General features: G+C 39.0%; 1 protein-coding gene across 6 annotated transcripts; it reads right to left on the bottom strand.

Annotated features, from left to right (window-relative positions):
- INTS13 (integrator complex subunit 13) lies at positions 1 to 27,558 on the bottom strand. Of its 6 annotated transcripts, none has more exons than XM_008140501.3 (17): positions 27,242 to 27,557; positions 26,032 to 26,267; positions 24,424 to 24,498; positions 23,614 to 23,816; positions 23,172 to 23,252; positions 21,534 to 21,624; positions 19,437 to 19,565; positions 17,810 to 17,894; positions 7,690 to 7,779; positions 7,430 to 7,519; positions 5,958 to 6,136; positions 4,874 to 5,044; positions 4,482 to 4,636; positions 3,962 to 4,192; positions 2,315 to 2,454; positions 1,125 to 1,260; positions 1 to 354 (listed from the first exon to the last, which is right to left on the bottom strand). In XM_008140501.3, the coding sequence occupies exons 2-17, from the start codon at positions 26,254 to 26,256 to the stop codon at positions 315 to 317; spliced, it is 2,121 nt and encodes a 706-aa protein (XP_008138723.2). In that variant the 5' UTR covers positions 26,257 to 26,267; positions 27,242 to 27,557; the 3' UTR covers positions 1 to 314. The 6 variants fall into 6 exon arrangements, with proteins under 6 accessions (XP_008138723.2, XP_054575175.1, XP_054575176.1 ...); XM_054719200.1 differs by lacking the exon at positions 27,242 to 27,557 and adding an exon at positions 27,081 to 27,152; XM_054719201.1 differs by lacking the exon at positions 27,242 to 27,557 and adding an exon at positions 26,905 to 26,927.
- Positions 27,559 to 27,940: the final 382 nt, after the last annotated feature.

The raw sequence follows: 27,940 nt of genomic DNA, 5'->3' as shown, positions 1-27,940 counted from the left end.
ATTTCAGATATTTTTAATAGTTTTATTTGGCAAAGAGAATCCTAAGAATTTTTTAAAAAACATTTCCAGAGGGAAGACCTTTTACCATAAAATAAATTTGTGTGATTTGGGAGGACAAATCTCAAATGTATTTTTTTGACATATGTGCCAATCTTACAATCAATACAAAAAAGATAAAGTTAGTTGAAATATCTTAAAAATGTAAAAACCAGTCCAGGCAACATAACTATACAATCTTGATGTAAAAGTACTTATATCAAATTCTGCCCAAAATATTTATGCAATATAGTAAATTTAATTCCTCAAGTCACCCTTCACTGCCGGCTGGCTTTTCCATTTTCTGTTGTCTCCATTCTGAAAAACAGAAGGGGAAAAATAAATAGGTAAAATAAAACATTAACCATCCATATATTTTTTTCTCCTTACATACCTTTCATATGAAATTAAACTCTTATATATTCATCAAGCAGAATATCAGCACCTTAGGAAAGAACAAAGGTTAGGGTTCCTCTAGTTGGTCTCACTGCCTCATTTTGCAGAATAGTGAAAATTGAGGCCCAGAGAGATTAAGTGACCTTCCCAGTTTCCTTTCAAAGGCCACTTTTTTCACTATACTTCTGCAAGCAAAATTAAAAAAAAATACTTCTGATATTTAGTAAAAGATGTACTTCTTTTTTCACTAAAGAGGTTCCTTTGCCACACATTATGGAAAAGTTCTTCTAAAAAGGAGATTAAAATGATCAAACCTGAGATTTATTCAATTGAAACAAATATTCCTAATATTGCATTACTTAATCAAAAAATACTTTCCTCTATTATTTTAAAGAGTCAGTGTTACAGATTGTTTTCTCTATGATTTTTTTCCCTTTATGATGTTTATTGAGCAATGAAAGAAATGCTCTAAGAAGTAAAAACTTTCAGAGTTACAATCAATATACTAGTAATCATGCCTTTTACAAGTACTAAGAATCAAAGATGTTAATTTTTTTCTCTTTATAGGTAATATGTATTGGTTCATAATATTACTAACAAAAATTGCTGAACATAACAAACAAGCAGTATTCATTATATTTTAAATTAAAAGGCAATTAACAAAACTAATTTCTACAATAAATAATACTAACCCATTTTCTTCTTTAAGATGTTGATATAACTCAGCTCTATTATTAACAGAATTCAAACGTCCAGCAAATTCCTGATGTTTTCTGGAATTGGCAGTATTGATTCTATTACTCCACAAGGTTAATAAAGACACTGGTCCTGGTGTTATATTGGAAAGAAGAGGGAAAGGTAGAATAGTTCATTACTTTGAAATTTATAAATTTTTAAAATTTACCTTTAATTCTATTGTTTTATACAATTAAAGCAATATCATCTTCACCTTATTAAAAAATGTATGTGTTTAGGGGGTCCCAAGATCACCTACTAGTTTGGTGATTTGCTGGAAGGTCTCAAATGACTAAACATAAAGTTAAAGCCACAGCTAAGAATCATTAGAGCAACATAGTAAGGATACGTAGCAGATCAGAAGGCAAAGATGAGAGGAATCTATCTGCAGGCGCTTCTCTGCTCTCTCCCTCCAGTGAGGGTTCACACAAAGTGCCTACTCACACCAGTAGCAAAAATGCAGTCACGTGTGTACAATACTATTGCCAGAAAAGCCCATTTGGGACTTAGAGTCGAAGGTTTTTATTGGCTGCTGCTCACAAAGTCATTCTCTGCCAAACTACAACTACCAAAATTCCAGATCCCAGAAGGAAAGCAGGTGTTCAATTCACATGAAAGACAAAATAAGTTCATCATTTAGGGAATGTTTTAAAAGCCAAACCTTTCCACTAACCCAAATCCTCTATAATAAAAGCCTAATATGCCAAGTGTCCGTTCGTCAGGTCAACCAATCAAAGCATAATATGATAATGATATGCTAAGGCTGCTCAACTGCTCGCTACGATGCGCACTGACCACCAGGGGGAAGACGCTCATGCAGGAGCTGCCCCTGGTGGTCAGTGCACTCCCACAGCAGGAGCACCACTCAGCTGACGGATGGGCACCAGATGCAGGGCTCACAGCTGGCCGCTGCAGCCTGGAGACCGCAGTGGAGCAACACCAAGCCTACCGAGCGGCAGTGGCGGCAGGCGCAGCGGGGCCGGGATGAGCAGGAGCGGCAGGCAGCATTGGACTGCCAGTTTTAGCCCGAACCCCATAGGCTACGTCGAGGGACCCCACCGGTGCACAAGGGCCTCTAGTATTAAGTAACACTGTACAAAACAGAACTAAGCTTTTTACAAACATAGTTACCACAGTTCTACCTTACCTTTCGATTTTTCTACTGGTGGAGTTTCATCCATCTCAATAAGGGGCTTTTTGTTTGGAGGTTCTGGGGAATCAGGAGAATCTTTTATAATTTCAGCTTCAGCCAATTCTTCTTTTCCACGTTCTAAGATGCCTTTTAATCTTTTAGAGGGACAAATAATAAAATTTAAAGTTTAAATATTTAGAAATCAAAATGGTTCAATAATTAAACTAGACTTTGCATATCAGTCTTAATAAAAGCTGCTCTTACAAAGTAAACCTAGAAACTAATCAGAAGCTAAATGCCAATCTAAAATCAGGTAAGAGAACTTAATGAATTAAACACAAGTATTCCCTTTTCTTCATCATAACAGTGTAATAATTCACTAATGTAGTTTGCTGCAAAATATGAAAAAAATGGAGAAAAATTTAAGAAGCTAATATTAAAAAGAGAAGTGATATTTGGAAGAAATATCACAATTTAATATTTAAAGATATTGGCCAAATAGTACTTCTAAATTATAAAGAGTAATTTACTATTATTTGTTCCCTAATTTATGTACTGTGGATATGCATTTACATTCCACAAGTTAGAAACTTGATTCCAAGCTTATTTTGAATTTCCCAAAGGAACAAAAACACTTTCAATATATATAGACATACACTTGAATAACAGGGGTCTCTGAATGAGAACACTCTCTCCCCACTCTTCTTTTTCCACCCTCCTCTTCTTAAAGCGAGCCAATTCTGTTTCAGAAGCTTGGTGGCTCTAAGGAACAAGTGAATTTCTAAGGTCAAGAGAATAAAAATGTTCTACATTCTACTTATTTTTGGATGAAATAATATAATTTCTAGAATTAACTTCAAAATATTCCATGTGGGAGTTGGACAGTGGTGGTGGTGAGGGGAGTGGATGTGAAATGTGCCATGAATTGATAATTGTTCAAAGTAGATGATGGATAAATGTGTATTCCACAGTAGAATAAATGTTTGAAGTTTTTCATAATAAATTCTGATTTGTTTTTAAGGGACATACCATATTGCCATTATAATATTTACCTGGTTCTTTGCCTGATTTCTGGCAAGAAGTTAGAAGACACAGCCAGTTAATATGTTATGCTACTTTTATTTACAAATCACAAACTAAGGAAAAAGATGTACTATTGAGGAAGGTTTTCAGAATTAGGACTATGCTCTTTCACTGTGCTATCAAGGGCATCTTTGCCTATTTTTGTAACAGCATCTTCCACATTTTGTTCTCATCACTGACTTACTTGCCTATCTCTAGCGCAACACTGTATGTTCTTCCAAGGCAGGAATCTTATGCTAAATGCGTGGCATATCACAGGTATTCAATAATATTTACTGACAAAGAAATAAAACTATGTCTTTGATATTCATAAAATATAAATAATATAAATACTAACACCAAAATGTCCTAAATTATAGTTTTCAGAAGTTAATTAGGATAAAAATTAAACACTATCTTTGCCCCTAATAGTAAAATAAAATCATTAAGTCTAAGATCTTTTTGATTTTAAGAATGACAAAATCTTAGTTATAAATGAAATATACATTAAATGAACTTCTATTAAATGAGGGTTGATCTATATGCAGAATGTGATATGCCAAAAGGCACCATGGTGCTAATATTAATATCAACAATGACCTCTCTGAATCTTGCCAAGACTTCTCCTGTTCATAATCTTTTACTGCTTTCTCTGACTTGTCCTCTTTGTCCTCCCTCTTTCTTCCTCGTTTCTTTCGTTCTTCTTCTTCTGGGGGTTTGCTCCTACAGGCCATCAGACATTCCAATACCCTTTGATGTTTCTCCGAGTTATTGATATGGGCTCTCACAAGGGTTTCTAATTCATTCCACATGATACGGTATTGTTCATCTCTGAAGTAAAGATTTAAAATAACAATCTTAGAAATACTCTTTAAATAATATTAAAGTGTCACTTTCTACTAGTAAAGTAAAAGGAAATCATTAAACATAGACTTATTTTCTCTTCCTAAACATAAGGGTACAATTTTCAGTTATAATGTATCCAATTCTGCTATTCTATAGCATTTCATCTCAATTATATGTGTATATACACACCCGCAAACATAATTTACATATGAAATAAGTTAACTTAAAATATACTATATATCAAGTCAATATGATATATAAAGAAAAAAATTACCTTTTAGGGCCTTTTCCTCTTGTACCAACTGTGGAAATAGGTAGAGGATCATTTTTTCTTTCCATATCAACTAAGTTGTATATTGTTTTTTGACAGTTTAACACATCTTCTTCTGTCAAAGATTCTTTCACAATAACACTGGCTAATGGAACTACCTGCCACATTTAAAAAAACAAACAAAATCTATCTTGAAAAACAAATATCAAAGCATGTAGGCAGAACTCCATTGATTTTAAACATCACTGTGGTGAGATCATATATAACTTTCACTTCAATTTTCTGTTACTATTTAACTGTAGCAAACTCAGATATTTTATTCTTTGCTTCAGAAATGGTCTCTGAAAAGAATATATAAATAATCTAGAAGAAAAGTTGAAACTTTTAACACTTACCGCTTGCATGTTAAAAATGGTGGTTTGTGAAATAATCATAGGCCAGTAACGGGTGTGTTTTTCTAACTGATCTTTTGCTCGTTCCAAAGGGATCTCAAGACTTCCATCGATTTTATATCTGGGGTCTAGAAAAGGAGTTAATCTGTTTTCCCTCATAAATTCACCAAAATCCTAATGATAACCAAATAAGATAAAATTAGAAACTATTTTCTAATGTTTCAGTATGGATTACATGTAACACTGTTTCCCTGATGTCTTCTGTCCTGTGATATGCAACAAAGCATTTTCTCCAACTTCCCCTACCACCCACTTACTTTTCTTCACTTCTATAATTTAACTCTTTTGTATCATATACAGAAAAAAGAATTAGTGAATCACATTCTTTGAATGATGGAATTATAAGTAATTTATAGTCTTTCTTTTAAAGATATCTATATCTCTAAATTTTCTACAATAAATATTTATTAGTTTTCTCCTTATTAAAAATTTTTAAATAATAAAGAAAAGCCTAATCAAAAACAATTACTTACAGCATATAACACTTTGGTTTACAAAGTATGCATTCATACACATCAATCACATTTAATTTTCATAACCACCTCAAAAAGAAGACAGCGATAAAGTACCGAATATAATAAATTAGGGGAGGAGGAGTGAAAAATTAAAATCAGAACAATGGAATTTCTACCAAAAATAGAAACACATTTTTTTGTAGGCACCTTTAAATAACACAAAGATTTAGTTTTATTTCAAATTAGCAGCAATCTAACTATTGAAATGTTTTGTTTGGCATTTAAGTTACTAGAAATAAAGTTCCACTTAAAATATTAGCTCAAATCAATTTCTATTCTTTTCTATAATTCCAATATGTCAATGCTATTCAGATACTTCTAAGTATACAATGAATACATAAGGAAGACTACATATTGATAAATAGCTCTTTCAAGCAAGTACTGCTAATTAAAATAATCAACTTCCCAAACTCCTTTTTGTCCCAGATCTTAGCATATAATAGGCATTCAATAACTACTTGCTGAATGAGAATACACTCAAATCATAAAATTTATAGATATTAGAGTCTTACTGTGATCCGGTAGTCTGTAACTCTTCCTCCACATCCTTCACTAATTGAAGGCGGATCTTCTAGAATGGATCGAGAACTACTAAGGACGTGCAAAAATATCTCTCCTCCATGGCTACTAAGCATATGACTGATGACTTTGGAACCTGACTTTCGTGGTTGTTCCAATAAAACAGAACGACCTGTCAAAAGTAATGAAATTCAAATGGGCTCTTATTTTTTCCCTTAAGGTTTATGTCTAGATTTTTTCATTTTATTTATTAACTTCCTATTTTAACCAGCACTGCTAATTCAGTTTTTCTGTGTTTCAAGTCCAAAAAGTCTGAATTCTAGCCTTAGCTTTCTCTTGGTCACTCCAAGCTTACATAGTTATACAGGTGATTTTCCAACATAAATATAGTGGTCTCTAGTATAAAGTTTTGTTATATTCTTCATTCAATTACAAGTTCATATAAAATTTTTCTCTTGGACATTAAGAAGAAAAGTAAGACAAGTGTTGGATAACCCTCAAGTTGTCAAAGCTATAAAACATTTGGAGGAGAAAACGAAGTCTAAATTCACTTCCACAATACCTACTTATCAGCATTATTATTGTAACTACTTTCTATTTCACATGACCAAATGTTATTTAATCTAGACTTTACATAGTCTGATAATCAAATTGTGCTTAATATAACTATGAAATTAATCTTATGATAAAGGTTGGCCAACTCGTCTTATCAGTGATTCAAAAACCAAGTTGATCATAAGAGTCTATTAAGAGAAGCTATTAGAGTTTAGATTTAGTAAATGAAATCCAATAATTTGGTTTTCTAAAGAAATTTTTCAGGCCCTGGTTGGGTAGCACAGTTAGTTAGAGTGTTGTTCTGATACGCCAAGGTTGCGGGTTTGATCCACGGTCAGGGAACATACAGCAATCAACCAATGAATGCATAAATGAGTGGAACAACAAATCGATGTCTCTCTCTTTCTCTCCATTCCTCTCTCTCTAAAATCAATAAATAAATATTTTAAAAATAAATGTTTTCACACAAGAAAACCAGAGATTTAAGGCCATGTGTTTAAGAATAATATAGTAAAATATTTAAAATGTTTATGATAAAGGTATAGTGTTAAAAGAGAAATAAGTCCATATATACTGTATAATTTAAAATTCAATAGGCCAAGATAAATGGTCTGGACTATACTATCTTAAAAACAAAACAAAACATGCAGACTTTAATGGTCAAATTTTTAAACTAAAAATACCAAAAAAAATATATTAAATAAAACTTACTTGGATACAATAGTCTGAAAGACATAAAGTCATCTTAATTTTAAACATTAGTAAACTAGTTAAGGGTATTTATAATTATATAACTTTAAAGCAGTTCTGGGAAATAAAATGGTTAAACAATTTGAAAAAATGGCTTTTCCAGAGTTCATGATTTCACTTGTAATAATCTCAGTCAAAACAATTAAATGATGAAAGTTACCATTTAGAAGAAAATTAGTAAGGCAGGAAGAAGGTCTACTATTTACATCTACAGGTGAAATTCGATAAGCGCCAGTGCAATAGTGTAATTCTGAAATAGAAGAAAATACTGATTTGAAAGAATATAAAGGAATATTTCCACAAAAGAGAAAAAAACCCCACTTGTTTCTTAAAGCCATAAAACAATGAAAAACAAAAACTCCAAAAAAATCAAATTAATGAGCCCTTTGTAACATTTTAAGAAATTTTTAAAATACCTACCAATGTTATTGGTCCTTGGTGTGCACCATTTTAATGTTATTGTTTCTTTAAACGAGCCTTCTCTACTGCTACCACCTAAGTGGGTATCACCTTTAAAAATAAATCAGAGAAACAATAACATTACATTAAAACCACAAACTACAAATTGTTTACCCAAGATTTCTGAAAGAGTAAATTTTATAAAATACCTCTGGGAGAACATTTTTTATGAGGTCTCCTAGAAAAATACCAAATAGAGTTTGGATATTAGCTATGATTAAAATAAATATTTGATTTCCCTCCAAATTTCTCATTAATTTAATCATCCCAATCACTGCACTGAAAGCCAATAGCAAAACTTTTTGAAATTTCAAGACTCTACAATTGCTCCCTTCTGTCACCATCCTATATAATAAAGAGGTAATATGAAAATTGACTCTCATGCCCTAGCATCACAAGATGGCCACCCCCATGTTGTCACAAGATGGCCGCCCCACGTCATCACAAGATGGCCGGCAGGGGAGGGCAGTTGGGGGCGAACAGGCCTGCAGGGGAAGGCAGTTGGGGGGGGATCAGGCCTGCAGGAGAGGGAAGCTGGGGGTGACTGGGCTGACAGGGGAGCGGTTAGGTGTCAATCAGGCCGTCAGGGGAGCAGTTAGGGGACTATCAGGCTGGCAGGCAGAGTGGTTAGGGGCAATCAGGCAGCCAGGCAGGCGAGTGGTTAGGAGCCAGCGGTCCCAGATTGTGAGAGGGATCAGGCCTAAACCAGCAGTCAGACATCCCCTGAGGGGTCCCAGATTGGAGAGGGTGCAGGCTGGGCTGAGGGACACCCCCCGGCCAGTGCACAAATTTCATGCACCGGGCCTCTAGTGTGTGTGTGTGTGTGTGTGTGTGTGTGTGTGTCTATATATATATAAAAAAGCCAAGTGACCAGAATGCTGGAACAACCAGAACAACCAAACGACCAGTTGCTATGATGTGCACTGCGGCAGCCAACCTGCCTGATCAGAGACCTGATTGGCTCCCCCAACCACCTGCAGCCCCTCCCCCAGCCACCCCTGCCCCGGACTGCACCCCCAACCCGATCGGGGGCATGGCTGGCCAACCTTCCACGTTCCCTCCCCGTCACCGGCCCTATTGGCCCCCCCCGGGGTAGGCCGGCTGGACCCCACCCATGCATGAATTCGTGAACCGGGCCTCTAGTCCTATATAACAAAAGGCTAATATTCAAATAGACCGAACAGAGGAAAAACCGGTCGCTATGACATGTATTGACTAGCAGGAGGCAGACGCTCAATGCAGGAGCTGCCCCTGGTGGTCAGTGCACTCCCACAGGGGAAGCGCTGCTCAGCCAGAAGCCGGGCTCATGGCTGGCGAGCGCAGCGGCCGTGGTGGGAGCCTCTCTCACCTCTGTGGCAGCGCTAAGGATGTCCGACTGACAGCTTAGGCCCGCTACTCATAGAGCTGTCAGTCAGACATCCCACAAGGGCTCCCAGACTACAAGAGGGTGCAGGCTGAGCTGAGGGACCCCCAGAGTGCACGAATTTCATGCACTGGGCCTCTAGTTAAATAAAGTAAGTACTTGAAAAAAGCTTCAGCAATCTAAAATGCACAACTAGTTATACTGAATCCTAAGCCTACCTAATAATTGACAAATATGCAAATTGACCATACCTCAGCCACGCCCACCAGCCCAAGCCACGCCCACCAGCCAATCAGGGCGAGTATGCAAATAAACCGAACCAAGATGGCTACAACCGCAGAGAGCAAGGTTTCCCAGGCAACAGAGGGAAACAAGCTTTCCGCCTGCCCTTGACAGGCCTAAGCCTCCACTCAAGCTACAAAGTTTCAATTATAGAAGGTAAACAAATTCAAACAGAATGGTGGCAGCCACGGAGCTGGAGAGACCAGGCCAGGGTTGCCCACGGTAACGGAGAAAGCAAAGCTTTCCGCACACCCTGGCCGGGCTCAGGCCTCTGCTTAAGGCTACAAAGTTTCAATTATAGAAGGTGAATTAACTCAAACAGAAATGGCTGCCGGTGGAGCATGCAAGAGGCTTGGCTCCGCTCCAGGCTACAAAGTTTCAATTGTAGAAGGTAAATAAACTCCAGATACCAGTGCCTCCGCTTGGGTCGCCAGGGGGCGTGGCTGGCCTGCAAACCACCACAGGCCCCTTGCTCAGGCTGCCCCATGTCCCAAGGGAACCCCCACCCTTATCTAGGACACCCTTCAGGGCAAACCAGCTGGCCCCCACTCCTGCACCAGGCCTCTATCCTATCTAATAAAAGAGTAATATGCAGATTGACCACCACTCCAACACACAATATGTCTGCCCCCATGTGGTCAAAGATCCTGCCCCCATGTGGACACAAGATGGCCACCACAAGATAGCCAGCAGGGGAGGGTAGTTGGGAGGCACCCGGCCTGCAAGGGAGGGAAGTTGGAGGCGATCAACCCTGCAGGGGAGGGCAGTTAGGGGTGACCGGGCCAGCAGAGGAGGGAAGTTGGGGGCAAACAGGCTAGCAGGGGAGCAATTAGGCATCAATCAGGCTGGCAGCGGAGTGGTTAGGGGGTGATCAGGCTGGCAGGCAGAAGCGGTTAGGGGCAATCAGGAAGGCAGGCAGGCAAGCAGTTGGGAGCCAGCAGTCCTGGATTGTGAGAAGGATAACCAACTGCCCATTTAGGCCCGATCTAAATGGGCAGTCGGACATCCCTCGAGGGGTCCCAGATTGGAGAGGGTACAGGCTGGGCTGAGGGACACCCCCCGCTCCGTGCATGAATTTCGTGCACCGGGCCTCTAGTGAATTTATAAGAAGAAACATAAAATAAGAAACTTAGAAAGTTACAAATATGTAACATTTAACAGTAAGCATTTTTTGCCAATGCAGTCTAGAGTAAACAGATATAAATAAAACTAGAGGCCTGATGCACAAAATTCGTGCAAGAGTAGGCCTTCCTTCCCCCGGGCACCGGCACCAGCTTCCCTCTGGCACCCAGGACCCAGGTTTCCCTCCCAGACCCTGCTTCATCCAAAAGGTCGTCTAGTCTAATTAGCATATTATGCTTTTATTATTATAGACTAGTGGCCCGGTGCACGAAATTCGTACACAGAGCAGGATTCCCTCAGCCCAGCCTGCACCCTCTCCAATCGGGAACCCCTTGGGGGATGTCCGACTACCAGTTTAGGCCCGATCCCACTACCGGCAGTCGGACATCCCTCTTGCAATCTGGGACTGCTGGCTCCTAACCACTCACCTGCCTGCCTGCCTGATCATCCCTAACTGCCTATTCTTACCTGCCTGATTGCCCCTAACCCCTCTGCCTGCCTGCATGATCGCCCCTAATTGCCTCTGCCTGCATGCCTGATCACCCCTAAGTGCCCTCCCCTGCCAGCCTGATCTCGCCCCTAACTGCCTCTGCCTGCCTAATCATCACCCCTAACTGCCCTCCCCTGCCGGCCTGATATCGCCCCCAACTGCCTCTGCCTGCCTGATCACCCCCAACTACCCTCCCCTGCCAGCCTGGTTGCCCCCAAATGCCCTCCCCTGCTGGCCTGATTGCCCCCAACTGCCCTTCCCTGCCGGCCTGATCTCGCCTCCAACTGCCCTCCCCTGCCGGCCTGATCTCGCCCCCAACGGCCCTCCCCTGTTGGCCTGATCTCCCCCCAACTGCTCTCCTCTGCCAGCCTGATCGCCCACAACTGCCCTCCCCTGCCGACCTGAACTCACCCCAACTGTCCTCCCCTGCAGGTCTGATCTTGCCCCCAACTGCCCTCCTCTGCTGGTCAATTTGGTCCTGATTGGTCGGTTTCTATGCCAGTCAGCATCAAAAGCTCCGCCTCCTAGGCAGCCACTGGCTTCTCACAGTGAAGCCAGATTGGTTCTAATTGGTCAGTTTCTATACCAGTCAGTGTCAAAAGCTCCACCTCCTAGGCAGCCATTGGCTCCTCACACTTCACCCAGATTTGGTTCTGATTGGTTGGTTTCTATGCTAGTCAATGTCTCTGGGCCTATTAACGGGGCCTGATCAGAAAGGCAGGGCTGATCAGCAACCCTGGTAGAGACCTGGAAAGAAATGGAGGCGTGGCTGCTGGCCAAGCCCGGAGAGAAAGAGAGAGGCAAGTGCTGATCAACAGCTGCCACACAGGCTACAGGATCAGACCCTGCTTCTCTCTTCAGGCCTCTCTCCGGGCCTGATTCACAGCCCCCTCAGCAGTCAGTGTTGGGTCACTGCGCCTGCAGCTGCAGCAGTCACTGCTGAGTCACCACAGCAACCCAGCTCTGACTGCAGGACTGACTTCCAGTTGGTTGAGCCTCCGGTTGTGACGGACCCAGGGTTTTTATATATTAGGATAATAATGAATAAATGCAAACCATAAAATTGACAAAGCTCTGAAGGAGATATATTCAGTGCTTTGAGGGACTTTCCAGAGAGATTTGACCTCTGTTGAGACAACAGGGAAGGCTTCTTTGATAAGTAAAAACTAATTTCAGTTCTAAAAGGGTGAAGTGAAAATAACTAAAGAAATGAAGGAAAGAGTATTCAGGCAAGGAAAACAGGCAAATACCCAAATACTGTGACAGATGAGAGCATGAAGGGTTCCAGGGCCTTTTAAGACATTTAAAATTCTGTTTTTATCTTAAGGGCAACAGAAAAGCATTAGAGGGTTTTAAGATAAGGAGAATATGTCCTGAGTATCACTGTGAAAGATATTCTAGTTAGCAGGTCCAGTAGCAAGACACACCATTAAGGAGGCTATTATAGGATACTAGGTAAGAAAATATTAGGCTGGGCTATTAATAGGGAGATGTAATAGTAGTGGAGATGCAGATGTAAATGTATGAGAGATACTTTGGTAGATAAAATCAAGTAAATGTGATCATATGTGAATATAAAGAACCGTGTGAAGACAAAACAGCCATCTACAAGCCAATGAGAGAGGCTTCAGAAGAAATGAACTGCATAGTCACCTTGATCTTGCATTTCTAGCCTCCAGAACAGAAAATAAAATTTGTTGTTTGAGCCAAAAGAAAAAAGAGAGAATGTGGTGATAGATTAGATATGAAAAATGACAGAGAGATGTCTTAAAGATGACTGATGTTTCTGCCTTATATAACTGAATAGCCAATAGGGTCATTCACTGAAAGTGGGAAAATTAGAAAACTAGTTCAGAGGGCAAAGTTCGTAAGTTGTTTTTGGGTATATTGAGTAATAGGTGCCTAAGAGACATATTTTAATACACCTAACTTACTGAGCAACATAGCTTAGCCTAGCCTACATGTGCTCAGAATGCAATATCCAAAAAATGCTGGCAACACAGTACACTGTACAATATCCGTTGTTTAACCTCGAGATCAAGAGGCCAACTGGGAGGTGCAACTTGCTGCCGCTGCCCAGCATCACAAGAGTTTCATACTACACATCTCGAGGCCAGAAGATCAAAGTTCAAAGTGAATGAGTATGACTTTCTCACCATAAAGTTAGATTACATAAAAATCCTAAGTCAAACCATTGTAAGTTGTGGACCCTCTGTATAGACCTGAAGCTTAGAGAAGATATCAGGGCTAAAGTATAGGCCTACTGGAGAAACCAAGATGGCGGCATAAGGTAAACACCTAATTGTTGCCTACCACAACAATTTTGAAACTACAACTGGAAAACAGAGCGCACACCGTCCAAAACCACCAGAAAGCTGGCAGAGTGGAAAACCTACAACTAGAGAAAAACAGAGGGGGACGCTGAGCCTCAGGAGCTGTGGAGGTGCGGAGATCCGTGAGCGTGGAAAGGGCGGGCGGCTGAATACGCGGCAGGCTTGCTCGCGGTGCGTGCGCGCAGAGAGGGAGGGCAGCAGACGCTGCGGGGCGAGCTTTCTCGTTTGGGAGAAAAGCAGGGCCGCCCGACTGCACTGAGGTCCAGCTGCGGTCGGGGAGAAACTGGGCTGTTTGGCAGCGGACAAGGCTTGAGAGCGGCCTTATCTCAGAGGCGCGCAGCCATTAATTCGGGCACGGAGGAACCGGCCCTCTTAGGGCGGCGAGGACGGAAACCAAGTTTGTCTGCGCCACCCTGAGACTCCGCCCCATCCAAGCTGAGCACAGCCCTCCCAGTGACTGGATTTCTCGTTCGGGAGAAAAACAAAGCCCCAGCTGGGGAGAAACTGGTCTGTTAGGCAGTGGGAGAGGCTCGAAAGCTGCCTTCTCTCAGAGGTGCGCAGCCATTAATTCTGGCACGGAGAACCCGACCCTCTTAGGGCAGAGCAGACGGGAAACCAAAGCTTGTCTGCGCCACCCTGAGACTCCGCCCCATCCAAGCTGAGCACAGAAGCTCTCCCAGCCGAGACACTACTGATCCTCACAGCCAACTGGCTTGGAGATCAATTCCCGCCAGTGATACCAACAATCCCAACCACTCTGAACTAGTTTCTGGGGACACGCGGGGGACCCAGACGCCTACGGGAGGGACTCTCGGCCGGTCGGAGAGTGAGAGCGACTTTTCTGTCGGTGTGGACGACACCAGATTTCAACCTCATAAGGGACACATTCAAGAGGCAGACTCAGTGAGCACCAAAGCCCTACTGTGTCTCCAGCACAGCAATTCTTCCGTTATAGACACAGCAGGCCCTCACAGCCAATTGGTCCGGAGGTCAATTCCTCCCAGTGTACCAACAGCAATCAGGGCTTTTAACTTCACCAAGACTTTCCACTCAGCCCACAAAGGGGAGTACCAAGAGCGACCACCTAGGGAGATTGGGGAAGCTGAGCTACCGGCCCCTAGAGGTCACCGACCACACAAAGCCACTCCATCAACACAGGGAGGCAGCCAAAATGTGGAGACATCGAAGTATGTCACAAGTAGGAGAAATAGATGAAAGCCAACTAATGGACGACACAGTGTTCAGAACCATATTTATAAGGTTACTCAAGAATCTTCTAAAAACCGCTGAGAAACTTGAAGAGACCTTCAAGGACCTTAATGAGAATACCAAACAAATGGAAAAGGACCAGTCAGAAATTATGCATACACTGTCTGAAATAAAGAATATACAGAGTAGACCACCGCACCCGAAGAGTCAAACCAAAGAGCTGGAATATGAGGAAGAAAAAAACACCCAACCAGAGAGGCAGAAAGAAAGAAGAATCCAAAAGTGTGAAGATAGCATAAGGAACCTCCAGGATGGCTTTAAGCGTACCAATATCCGAATTTTTGGGGTGCCAGAAGAGAGAGAGCAAGATACTGAAAACCTATTTGAAGAAATAATGACAGAAAACTTCCCCCACCTGGTGAAAGAAATGGACTTACAAGTTCAGGAAGCGCACAGAACTCCAAACAAGAGGAATCCAAAGAGGACCACACCAAGACACATCATAATTAAAATGCCAAGGGCAAAAGACAAAGAGAGAATCTTACAAGCAGCAAGAGAAAAACAGTTAGTTACCTACAAGGGAGCACCCATACGACTGTCAGCTGATTTCTCAACAGAAACTATGCAGGCCAGACGGGAATGGCAAGAAATATTCAAAGTGATGAATAGCAAGAACCTACAACCAAGACTACTCTACCCAGCAAAGTTATCATTCAGAATTGAAGGGCAGATAAAGAGCTTCACAGATAAGAAAAAGCTAAAGGAGTTCATCACCACCAAACCAGTATTATATGAAATGCTGAAAGGTATTCTTTAAAAAGAGGAAAAAGAAGAAAAAAGTAAAGATAAAAATTATGAACAACAAATATCTATCAACAAGTGATTCTAAAAATCAAGTGAATTAAAAATCTGAGGAACAGAATAAACTGGTGAACATAATAGAATCAGAGGCATAGAATGGGAGTGGATTGATAATTCTCAGGGGGAAAGGGGTGTCTGTGTGGAGGGTATGGGAAGAGACTGGACAAAAATCATACACCTATGGATAAGGACAACGGGGGGGAGGGAACCGGGTGATGGGGAGATATGGGGGGAAAAAGGAGAAACAATTGTAATAATCTGAACAATAAAGATTTATTTAAAAAAATAAATAAATAAATAAAGTATAGGCCTACTCATCAAAATCCAGCCCTAATGTCACTTCCTCTGTAAAGTTTGCCCAACTCAGAAATATAATTACATGCAACCCCTGTGTTCCCACAGAACTGTGTCCCTATTGCTACTATAGCATTTACTTATGTTGTCCATGTCAATCAACAACTATTTTAGAGGAAAAGGTTGGGATACAAAGAATATTTTTATCATTTTTCTAAGTTTCAAAAATAAACATATTAAAAATTGATATTACCTCATAGGTTCTTAGTAATTTCCATACATTGTATTTTCAAAAACAAGTTATTTACATTCCTTTGTTAAACATGAATATATCCATTTACCGTAATAGTTTTTCTCCTGTTAGAAATTCTTGTTTAGAAATGGGTGGAATATTATAGTTCATCTAATCTAGCTTTATTTATTTACTTATTTTTTTGTTAATCCTCACACATGGATATTTTTCTATTGACTTTTAGAGAGAGTGAAAGGGAGGAGAGAAAGAGAGAGAGAGAAAAAAAAAGCTTTGATGTGAGAGAGACACATCAATTGGTTGCCACCAGCACACGCCCTGACCAGAGGCAGGGATTGAGTCTGCAACTGAGGTACATGCCCTTGACCGGAATCGAACCTGGAACCCTTCAGGCCGCAGGCCAACGCTCTATTCACTAAGCTAAACTGGCTAGGGCTAACATCCTATATAATAAAAGGGTAATATGCAAATTGACCCTAATGGCAGAATGACCAGGAATGATCAGTCACTATGACGCGCACTGACCACCAGGGGGAAAATACTCAATGCAGGAGCTGCCCCCTGGTGGTCAGTGCGCTTCCACAGGGGGAGCATTGCTCAGCCAGAAGCTGGCTCATGGCTGGCCAGTGCAGCGATGGTGGTGAGAGCCTCTCCTGCCTCCGCGGCAGCGCTAGGGATGTCCAACTAACGGCTTAGGTCTGCTCCCTGCAGGCCTAAGCCATTAGTCGGACATCCCCCAAGGGCTCCAGGGCTGCCAGAGGGATATCTGACTGCCAGCTTAGGCCTGGTCCCCCGGGGAGCGGGCCTAAGCCATCAGTCGGAAATCCCCCAAGGGGTCCCATACTGTGAGAGGGTGCAGGCCGGGCTGAGGGACCCCCCCCCCCGCCCAAGTGCACGAATTTTCGTGCACCAGGCCTCTAGTCAATAATAAAAGCATAATATGCTAATTAGACCGGACAGCCGAACGACCTTCTGGATATCATTCCGGATGTCCTTCTGGATAAAGCCGCCACAGCAGGAGCCGAGGCAGAGGTGGTTAGGGGGGAACAGGCAGGCAGGCGAGCAGTTAGGGGTGATCAGGCAGGCAGGCAGAGTGGTTAGGGTCAATCAGGCAGGCAGGCAAGCAGTTAGGGGTGACCAGGCAGGCAGGCAGAGTGGTTAGGGGTGATCCGGCAGGCAGGTGAGCGATTAAGAGCCAGTGGTCCCAGATTGTGAGAGGGATGTCCGATGGGATCAGGCCTAACCCGGCAGTCAGACATCCCCCGAGGGGTCCCAGATTATGAGAAGGTGCAGGCTGGGCTGAGGGGCCCCTGCCCCCACCGTGCATGAATTTCATGCACCGGGCCTCCATTCTTTAATATGTAAGTACATAAACTGAAGTGTAGAAACACATAGGATTTGCTAGCTCTTGGAAAGCTTTGGCTAAAACTGTTATCTCCTAACTCCAGAGTCCTAAACCATGCTGATACAGCTGCAGAAATCACAGTTTTGGAGGAAAAAACCTACTGAGTCAAATACCTTTTAGAGGAAAAAAATATCACTAAATTTCAAAACAACTGATTTATATCCGGGCTTATAAGCTGTAAGTCCATCACTCTTTTAAGTTGGCTCCTATTCTTTTCCCTTTCCCAAGGCAGTTTGCCTAGGAAAGAAAAACTATGACATGACTTCAATGGCTCTCTTTCACAATAGCTTAGTCTTTCCCAAAGTAAGAATGAACACTAGTTCCATGACCATTAATAGGTGACATTGTCAAATAAGTTTGGAAAGGAATGAACTAAAGTCAATCAGGTTTGTTTAATGAAGAGCATCTCAAAGCTGTTCATAAGTTTCCATGTTAGATCTCACAAATTAACTTTCCAATGTCTCTTACTCACCACTTTTCAGGAAATCTACATGTGCATCTTTGTGATGAAGTAACTCCACATCATAATTGGCAGATGTGTTAGCATGTTGTTCTTCCTTAAAGCAAAATTTAAAATATCTTGGTTTTGTTTTCCAAATAATGAAGTTATTTATTAACTATTAATTTTGCTCTTTGCTTAGAATTAAATGAAATACACTGGACAAAAATTATCTACAATAATGGTATAGTTTGCTCAGTAATTAATCTATTTAAAGATGCAAGTTTTCCACTGAAATATAAACTATTAAAAAACTACTTGCTATATATTAGTAATACTGTACCTAATTATTTTTCTTATGTTATGTCATGAATTAACACAAGATTAATCCAGAAATTTTACAAATTTACTTTGAATGCACTGTCTTGCGCAAACATATACAAATTGTCTGTAAACAAATATAATGTAATTGAAATAGTTTATATATATTGAAAGTGAAATCATCGTTTAAAGGAGGAAGCAGCATCTTTAAATACCTACAATAAATTAACAAATGTCAATTATACAAAATAGCAAATACTGACTAATAAACAAGTTTATTAGTTTTCACTAATAGTCAACAGGAATTTTGATATTATCTATTTACAAGAAAAAAAAAGATTGAAGAACGAATCACACCAGCAGCACACAAATGTAATCAAATTCTAAGAGCAAGGTATCTGTCACCCTCAGAGTATTTTTTCTTATAACTCAAGAAATTATATATAATAAAGTACACCTATTATGCTACTTTATTTGTTAATTGCTTCTGCACCCAAACCATTCTATGGGTTAAAGTTACAATTTCTATTAAAGAGCTGGCCCGTGGTATAAGGAGAAAATTAATAATCAAAGAAATTTCTATGCAATTTAGTGTTCAGCACTTGGTGGCAAAAAAATGTAATTGGGACTTATAAGAAAGTCTCTTTGCATTTTTAGATATGATGGTTACTTTACTTGTAAACATAATCAATAAAATTAAAAATAACTCCACTTAGTAAAAATTCATTTAATATGGGCCAGGCATTGTGCTCGTTCTAGACAAGCTGATGATAATATGATGAAAAGGAACAGGTGGCAACAGGTTCTAAAAATATCCATTAATAAAATCGTAAGACTCACATCTTTGGTTTTTTCAGGTAAGGTTATAAACTTATTTAAAACTATGAGCTATTTTTCCCTAGTCAGATTTATTAGTTACAAACACCTGTATACTTGTTGGGCAAAAACAAAAATACAGAAAATAAAAGACCAACTAGAATACACAATGTAAGGAAAATCTAATAACACAACTGTCAGAAAAAGAATCACAGAAAAAATGGTCATTTAAGATAGAGATTATACTTTGATGAAAATAATGAGAACATAATTAAAAACAAAAAAGCTGATATAGAGTGTTCTTATTAGAGAGAAAAATATAGCATTTTGTTCTGTGATCCTTTCTTGTTGCTTTTCAGTACTTACTGACCTGGTCAAAGACACTGAATGTGGGCTAGCAAAACAGAAAATATGATATGGGGAGAAAAAAATTAAGGTTCAATTGAAATAAATAATATATGTCAAACAAATGTTTAAAAAGCAAAACAGAGCTTTCGAAATAGCAGGAAAAAGAGCTGCCTACCTTCATTGGAATATTGGTAATAGTAGTTGAAGCCAAGTCAAAATGTTGCTGTACTAAAATATTTAATTTGGTAGCAAGATGCCGTCCTGCACGAACACTATGAACTTCACTGGTTAAAACAGGGGACAACTACAGAAAGTATGAAAAAAAAAACACCATAAAACATTAATACACTGTAACCAAGTGTTAAATAGTTTACTTCAACCCATAAAAAGTGAGTGTTTTCATTTTATAGAATTTGGAAAAATACAAAGGTCTGTAACTATGGTCATTATTTAAAAAAAATTTTTTTTATTTTTTTATTTCAGAGAGGAAGGGAGAGGGAAAGATAGAAACATCAGTGATGAGAATCATTGATCAGCTGCCCCCTAATGGGGATCGAGCCTGCAACCCAGGAATGTGCCCTGGACTGGAATCGAACCCAGGACCCTTCAGTCTGCAGGCCAATGCTCTATCTATTGAGCCAAACCGGCTAGGCACTAATGATCATTATTTTAGCAATAAATGTTCAGACATTCATTCATTAATTTATTTAATAAATAGGTACCAAGCAGAACTTACTACATTATATGCCAGAAACTGTGTGAACTATTGGAGGATACAGTAGTGAACAGGCAAATTCCCTGTCCTCTTGAAACTTAGAGTTGTTGATTTAAATATATATTTTCATTTATAATTTTACTTCTATTTATCTATATGCAAAATGGATCTGAAGTGGCCCACAGAAATACTGTAGAAAAATAATTCATTTTGAGGAGAGGACAATGCCCGAAAGATAGAACTACTTATAAGGAATGTGGAAATCACTACAAACATCATATTTTATCACCAATAAATATGATAAGGCAGCCAAACTTTACTTATAACAAGGTAACACAAAAGTTTACTCATTCCAGGGTAACAATATTTATTGTAAATAAGCTTTTTAGCTATCACAAAGTAAAGCAAACATAATGCCACATTATCAAAAGATGCAGATAAAAGTTAGTAAAAAGGGAGCTTATATTGGAAATCACCTAAAAACACAACAATAAAGCTAATGACCTAAAAATACCACATAACTACCAAGCATTCATAGACTAAGGTAATACTTCACATGTTTATATTAAATAAGGCTAAGAGAAAAACCTGAACGTAAGAACATACACATTTAATACAATTATGTAAATAGTACATAGACCACTGACAGAGAATATTATGTGATGCAAATCCTTTTAACAATCAACAGATTTATCTTTTCCTTCAAAAATGTTCAAATCTATTTAAAAAGGAAAACCAAGGTTGGAAATTAGTTTTTTCCCCATCTGATTGGGTAAAATTAATTTCTATGTTACTAGAGTGTATTTTTGTCAGAGTATATTGCTTTTCTAATGAGGAAAAAGAAGATTTTTAAGGAATAAAACATCATTAAAGCAACTGAAACCCATTCCAATAATTGAAATTTTAGGAACAATGCAAACCATGTATGGTTTTACAACACACTTAATTAAATGTCAAAAGGCAAGCAAAACAGAAAACAGTGTTTTTTTTAAATCTTCACCTGAGGATAGGTTTTTATATATTTTAGAGAAAGGAAAGGAGAGAGAGAGGAAGAGCGAGAAACACTGATCCGTTGCTTCCTGTACACACCTAGACTGGGGATTGAACCAGCAACCTAGGTATGTGCCCTGACCAGGAATTAAACCCAGAGTCTTTTGGTAGAGGATGACGCTCCAAACAACTGAGCCACTCAGACAAGGCTAAACAGAAAACACTTTTAAAATGTACAATTATAACACAAAGAACCAACCTAGGTGTTTTGCTATACAGGTTCTTTGAAAACTGTAAATACGGGGTGGGTCAAAAGTAGGTTTACAGTTGTTCTGATGAAAAAATAATAAAATAACTAATAAATAATAATAATACAATAATTAATAATAATGCGAAATAATAAATAAACTAAGTGTTTCATGTACTTACAACTATAAACCTGCTTTGCCCCACCTTGAATTTTCTTAGCAGAAAATGTTGGCAATGTGATCATTATAATGCTAACCCTTGTCAGCATTTATTATTAATAACTAAAAATGATCTTTTCTCTATTACTTCTGCACTTACCTCTTTTTTAGAACGATCAGATACAAGGCTGTCTTCACCAACAGGGTAGGTATGGATCAAGACTAGCTCACACTTCTGAATCTGCATGAGACTTAAAGAAAAACTTTCACTTAGAATATAAGAATACATACTATTCTTATAAGTATGGACACAAATATCCTCAACAAGTTACTACTAGTAAACCAAATTGAGCAACATATAAAAATAATTATACATCATGACCAAGTGGATTATCCCAAGAATGCAAAGTTAATTTAAAATCCAAAAATTAATTAATGTGCATATCATATCCATAGAAAAATTTTTAAATTTCATAATCTCCAAAAATACAAGAAAACACATTTGACAAAATCTAAGACCTTTTCAACAAACTAGAAATAGAAGGAAACTTCTTTAAGTAGATAAATGGCAGTAAAAATAATGTTTTTGAAAAATGTGGAAGTATATACTAAATGAGCAAGAGTTGAATGTTTGCTTCTAGGAAGTGGGGAAAGACTGGAATGGAGATAGCTGTTTTGCTTTTAGTATTAGGTGATGTTTTTAAACTATGTGCATTCAATGTAAAGATTCTAGGCAGGTAAACTATTGAGAGTTTAATTTACCAAAACAGCGTATCTCTATAATCAGATACTACTGTTAACACAAAAGCTACATATTTAGAAAAACTGTGTAACTGTTGTACTTGTATGAACACTAAATGAATTAAATTCAAATGCAAAAATAATTTTTGTGTTTAAAGAATAAAAAAAAAGAAAATTCTTATAATCAGGTATAATTTTCAATATATAACCATCACAGAGAAAATTAATATATTGTGCATTAGTTTCCTTTTTACTAACGTCGTTTAAGGACAAAACCAGGCAATATTAACCTTGACCTATAATTAGTTATTCGAAGAATACAGAACTTGTAATGCTAAAAAGTTTCCAACTTTTTATTTTAAAATTTCCAAACCTATAGAAAAGTTATTGAAATAACGATACTATTCAATGAATACTGATATATCCTTAAACTAGATTCACTAAGTGATAGCTATATTTGTTCTATGTACCTAAATAGACATACACTTTTTTTTATTATGCCATTAGATAGTAAATTGCAAAGGAAATAGTTCATTCCTAAATACCTCAGGATGCTTCTCCTAGTGAGAATAATCTTACTTATTAACAATAATACCAGTACTCCACTTAAGGAGATTAATAATAGCTCAATCTAATTTAGACTTCACATTGCAACAGCTCAAAACATATTTTTAATAGCTTTTTGCTTTTAAAAAAATTCATATACTGAAATTTGTTATGTTTTAATTGGTCCATAATGAATAATGCCACTGACAATTTATTCACTTTATAAATTTGAAAGAATATGAGAGCAAGCTATCAAAACAAATATGCATTATAAATTTATACATTATGTTATAGTTCTGATCACCTTTCCTTTGGGAAAAAAGTAAAATCTTAAAGTTAAAGGGAAAGTAGGGAATAAAATTTCTGATCAAACACATCTTTTGACTAATTTATAGAGTCAGAAGAGAATTCAAGAAAATCTTACCAGTTTCTATTAAAATTATTGAAATAATTAGAATGAAATATATAACTATAAAATTGAATATATATTTCATATGTGGATTATACTCACTGATCTGAATTTGCAGCAAGCTTGTTATGCTCATGAATCGTTTCCTGAACACAGTCCTCAAGCATTCGCACATGACTATCACTAGTGGCATAAAAAAGATACAACAAACTTAAAGGAATAAACAGTAAGAGAAAAAATTAAACACACTCTATTCAGCTACAGGCATTTAAAATTACTTCAGTAAGGACTGTTTTTAGGTGCTCATTCACAACACCAAATAACCAACTGAAAAACTAGTGAGAAGTCAAATTAACCTACATGATGACAATCTAAAGTTTTCACTGAGATGAGTCTTTATTTTAGAATTGGATAAACAAAGCTTCAATATTAGAAAGGCCATTTGTGATATGTTTAAATGCTAACATATTGTCCCTACTTTTTAAAATAAAAGCTGTGAGAGAGTAAAATTCCCTCTGTGAAAGATTTACTGTTATTATCTCACCTTTTTGCATTAGTAATGCAAATTATTCTCCCTCTATTTCCAACACGTTCTGCATTCTCCATTAGTAGAGTACGGGCCTCATGTTGGTATTCCGTAATTTTACAGAGGGTTTCCACTGCTGCAACAAGGCCATGTAGAATACTGCAGCATTCTGGATCTGCCCGTGGATTAGGGGGCCCAACAGCAGCTAATGCTGCCATTAGCTAAATAATGGGAAAACAATATGGTGACAAGAGTATGCACAAGTCAGACAAAGACATCACAAGAAAAGTAAACTATAAACCAGTATATCTTATAAATATGGACACAAATATCCTCAACAAATTACTACTAGCAAACCAAATTGAGCAACATGTAAAAATAATTATAAATCATGACCAAGGGGACTATCCCAAGAATGCAAAGTTGATTTAAAAATCCAAAAATTAATTAATGTGCCTATCATATTAACAGAAAAAATTTTAAATTACATTATCTCCAAAAATACGCATTTGACAAAATCTAAGAGCTTTTCAACAAACTAGAAATAAAAGGAAACTTCTTTAAGTAGATAAATGGCAGCAAAAAAAAAATTTTTTTTTTAATATGGAAGTATATACTAAATGAGCAAGAGTTGTAAGTTTGCTTTCAAGTGGGGAAAGACTGAACTAGAGATAGCTGTTTTACTTTTAGTATTAGGAGATGTTTTTAAACAATGTGCATATATTATCCTATATTGATCAAAAATTTTAAATTTATTTTTTAAGAAAGTATTACTGAAACATGATGAGAAATTTTCAAAAAGGCCACAGTTCAAAACCTGAATCATACCTCTTGCAAATTTTGGTCTTCTTGAGTCCAGGAATTTAAAACATGTGCTCCGGAGTCGCTCACAATGAAATTCACCTAATAGATTTCAAAGAAATAATTAGTATTCAACTCCAATTCCATCTGGTCACATCATATTTAAAATGTAAAGTTTGCTACTAGTTAATAGTAAAAAGAATTAAAAATAAAATAATATGAGGTCTCTAGCACTGATTTGTTGGTTGAGCCATTCATCCATTTTATAGGTATACAATGCCTAGTACATGTCAGGTGCTATTCTCAGCGCTGGAGTATGGGAATATAGTGAGGAATAAAACAGTTCTGTCAAATTGTGGGGAAAACCAGAGGTTTGGCAGTTGTGGTATGATAAGAGAGAAGTGCAGGGAACCAACAAATAAACAAACAAGATCATTTCAGAGTGATAAATGTGAAGAAAAAGATGGTTAGTTACTTTAGGTTGGTTGGACAGAGAAGGGCTCTCTACACAAGTGGCAAATGAAGGAAATTCAAAATGACCAAAAGAAATCGGCCATGGGAAGAGCTGGGGATAGAGAATTCCAGGTATAGTGAACAGAAAACGCAAAGGCCTTTAAGTGAGTACCCCCAAAAGAATGAAGGTCGGAGCAGACAGAAGGGCAGGAGATAAACTCTCAAAAAAAAAAAAAAAAATAGGCAGTGGCCATATCACATAGGGCACTGAAAGTCAAAATAATTAATTTGGACTTTATTCTAAATTTTTAAGTAAAATTCAGCAAAACAAAAATAGTATCACTGGGCCAGCATGGCTAAGTGGTGAAGTATTGGCCTATGAACCAGGAGGTCACGGTTCAATTCCCGGTCAGGACACATGCCCAGGTTGAGGGCTCAATCCCCAGTGAGGGGTGTGCAGGAGACAGCGGATCAATGATTCTTTCTCATCATTGATGTTTCTATCTCTCTCTCCCTCTCTGAAATGAATAAAAATACCTTTTTAAAAAAATAGTATCAAGTAAGATGAAATGAAATGATCGCACCCTTCTCCCAAAAGGAAACATAGTCATCATTTGATATATTTTCTAATATATCACCACCTCAGCTTCATCTCCAACATGGCAGTAATAAAAAAGGCTGATATTCAGATGGTACATACCAGCACAGTCTGACAAATTGCTTACAGACAACATCCTTGCTGCTTAGGCTAGCAACAATCAATGGTCAGTGCCTGTTCCATTTCGGTGACTATATACTTTGAATATTATCCTAGTAATTACAGCAGCTACCTTATAGGATTGTTGTGAGAGTTAGAGTTAATATACATGAAGCCCTTTGGAGGTTATATCTAACTCTCACAACAATCCTACCTTATAGGATTGTTGTGAGAGTTAGAGTTAATATACATGAAGCCCTTTGGAATATGCCTGGCACCCGTAAGTGCTTCATAATTATTAGGTGTTACTGTTGGTCCCAACTAAATACACATGGCATTTAATCCCAAAGGGGAGTTCTACATATCACGTTTTTAAAGTGGTAAACAAACAGTTCTAAATTTACAGCAAATTCATATATAAAAAATGTTATAGGCAGTAAGTACATTCCCCAAATCATCATTTTGCTTGTACTTCACACACTCACCAGTTTTTTGAAAGGAAATATATCATACATTATTCTACAATATTCCATGGAAGATTCTACTGAGCAAGTCCACAATGATTTAGATATAGGGGCTAACGGGATGATTCCTTGGGTCCTATTCTTCACCAGCATATCAAACTCAACATGTTGTCTGCATGATTCTGCCATGTAAGGGCAGTGATCCACAACAAATACTGTTTTATGAGATTCAGAAAAAATCTTCATTTTGTTTTCACCTGTAAGGGATAAAATGTATTAGCCAAAGATCTTATACATAACATTTAAATCTTACATTATTTCTAATGTGTCTTTTCTCCAAGAAGATTTGGTAGGAAACATGAACAATCAGTATCCAAAGAAATGTATTCAACAAAGGACAAGATTTAATGAGGTCCTGACCACAAAGTATCAATTCAAGGGATGAGCAACATCATATTAAGCTGTCACTCTATCAGTCACAGGCAAAATTACAGTCCATTCATATTCTCTTTGCTTGTTGAATGAATTTAAAATGGGCAAAAGAAAAGACTTTCACAAATCATTGTACGTGATCCCCTTACATAATACCAAACATAATAAACGACAAATACTTTTTCAAACACACTTTTTTGATGATCCTCGCTAACTGACAGCAATCCCATATAAATCCCCAAACTAACCCAAGTCAGCCGTTTTGAGCCTCCCTCCAAAAGGTCTCAAGACTTCTGAAAAGGGAAGGGGGTAGAATTAACAGGAAACAAAAGTGACAGCAATAGGAAAGACCAAAACATAACAGCCATCTAACGTAACTGCGTATCGGGTCTTCGCATTAGGAAAAGGACCCCAAATTCACAATGTCCCCCCCTTAGCTTTCGAGCCACCACAGTCATCTACCAGGTAGAACAGTCAAAAACTCAGGTGCTCCCATCGCCTTGGTGGGGAGGAGGAACTCTCGAAACTTTTTCTTAACAAAAACTCCCTTGCTTCGCTAATAACATCTTATGCTTCATAGACAATCCACATTCAAACAGCACATGGTAAGCAGAAGTGTTCATTAAAAACGAAATGACTTTTTACGATCCAGCTCTCTCTTCTTCTCCTGCTTTCCAACGCATTTCCCCTTCATGCAAAACTCTTCTCTGAGAAACCTAGGCTCGCTCTGCTGGAGGGTGCGGGGCGGAAAGTACAAGGTGAGTGGATAAGGAAGACCTCAGGATTGAGGTTAGCTTACTTTCGTGCCTGGTCCCGAAGTGGAAACGAACCGAGGCTACGGACCACGGCCTCTCGGGCAAAGGCTGCTGGTTGGGTGGGGAGGGTCAGCGCACAGTCGGGAGTGTCTGGTACCCAAGAGCGGGGGCTGTGCTTTCCCCGCTCATCTCTCAGCACACCGGCTCTCCCCCAGCTTCCTAAGTGCGGGAGCGCGCGCGCGCGTGCGCGCGAACACAAACACTCACACACTGGGGTGCGCGCGTGCGCACAGCACTCTCCGACGGCCGGGCCAAGCTGCCCTTCCCCCTCGGTGGGCCAGACGCCCAGGTCGCTGAACGGGGAAGAGGGCGGAGCCAAGAAGAAAAAAAAAAAATGCCTCCGACCCTCAAGATTTTCTACCCGCTAATTTTCCCAAATCATCCATTGGGAAGTATGTTCCGGGCAACCTGAGAGCCTCCCCATCAGCGAAGTACCAACCACAACACCGGCTAAACCAGCCACGGGCCCTTAAGCGCAAAAGGCCCTCCCACCCGGTCTCCCCTTCTCGGTCTCTCCACCGAGGCCGGTTTCCCTGGCAAAACTCGCGAGACTTTGTGATAAACCAAGCAAAAAAAAAAAAAAAAAACCTGAGTAGGTTAATGGGGCGGGGCTTAGACTGGACCCGCCCCCACCTCTCGCGCATGTCAGGGAGAAGCTGCAAGTTAAATCTCTGGGGTCTGCC

The sequence above is a fragment of the Eptesicus fuscus genome, chromosome 7, assembly GCF_027574615.1.
Source record: "Eptesicus fuscus isolate TK198812 chromosome 7, DD_ASM_mEF_20220401, whole genome shotgun sequence".
NCBI lineage: Eukaryota > Metazoa > Chordata > Mammalia > Chiroptera > Vespertilionidae > Eptesicus > Eptesicus fuscus.
This window is presented reverse-complemented; position numbering and strand designations above follow the sequence as displayed.

Excerpts from the sequence above, each read along its gene's own strand:
- INTS13 (XM_008140501.3), bottom strand. The coding sequence starts at position 26,256 with ATGAAGATTTTTTCTGAATCTCATAAAACAGTATTTGTTGTGGATCAC. Across the intron at positions 23,817-24,423 it reads AAGACCAAAATTTGCAAGAG|CTAATGGCAGCATTAGCTGC; the intron begins GTATGATTCAGG and ends CCCATTATTTAG. Across the intron at positions 5,045-5,957 it reads TTACAGACTACCGGATCACA|GATTTTGGTGAATTTATGAG; the intron begins GTAAGACTCTAA and ends GGTTATCATTAG.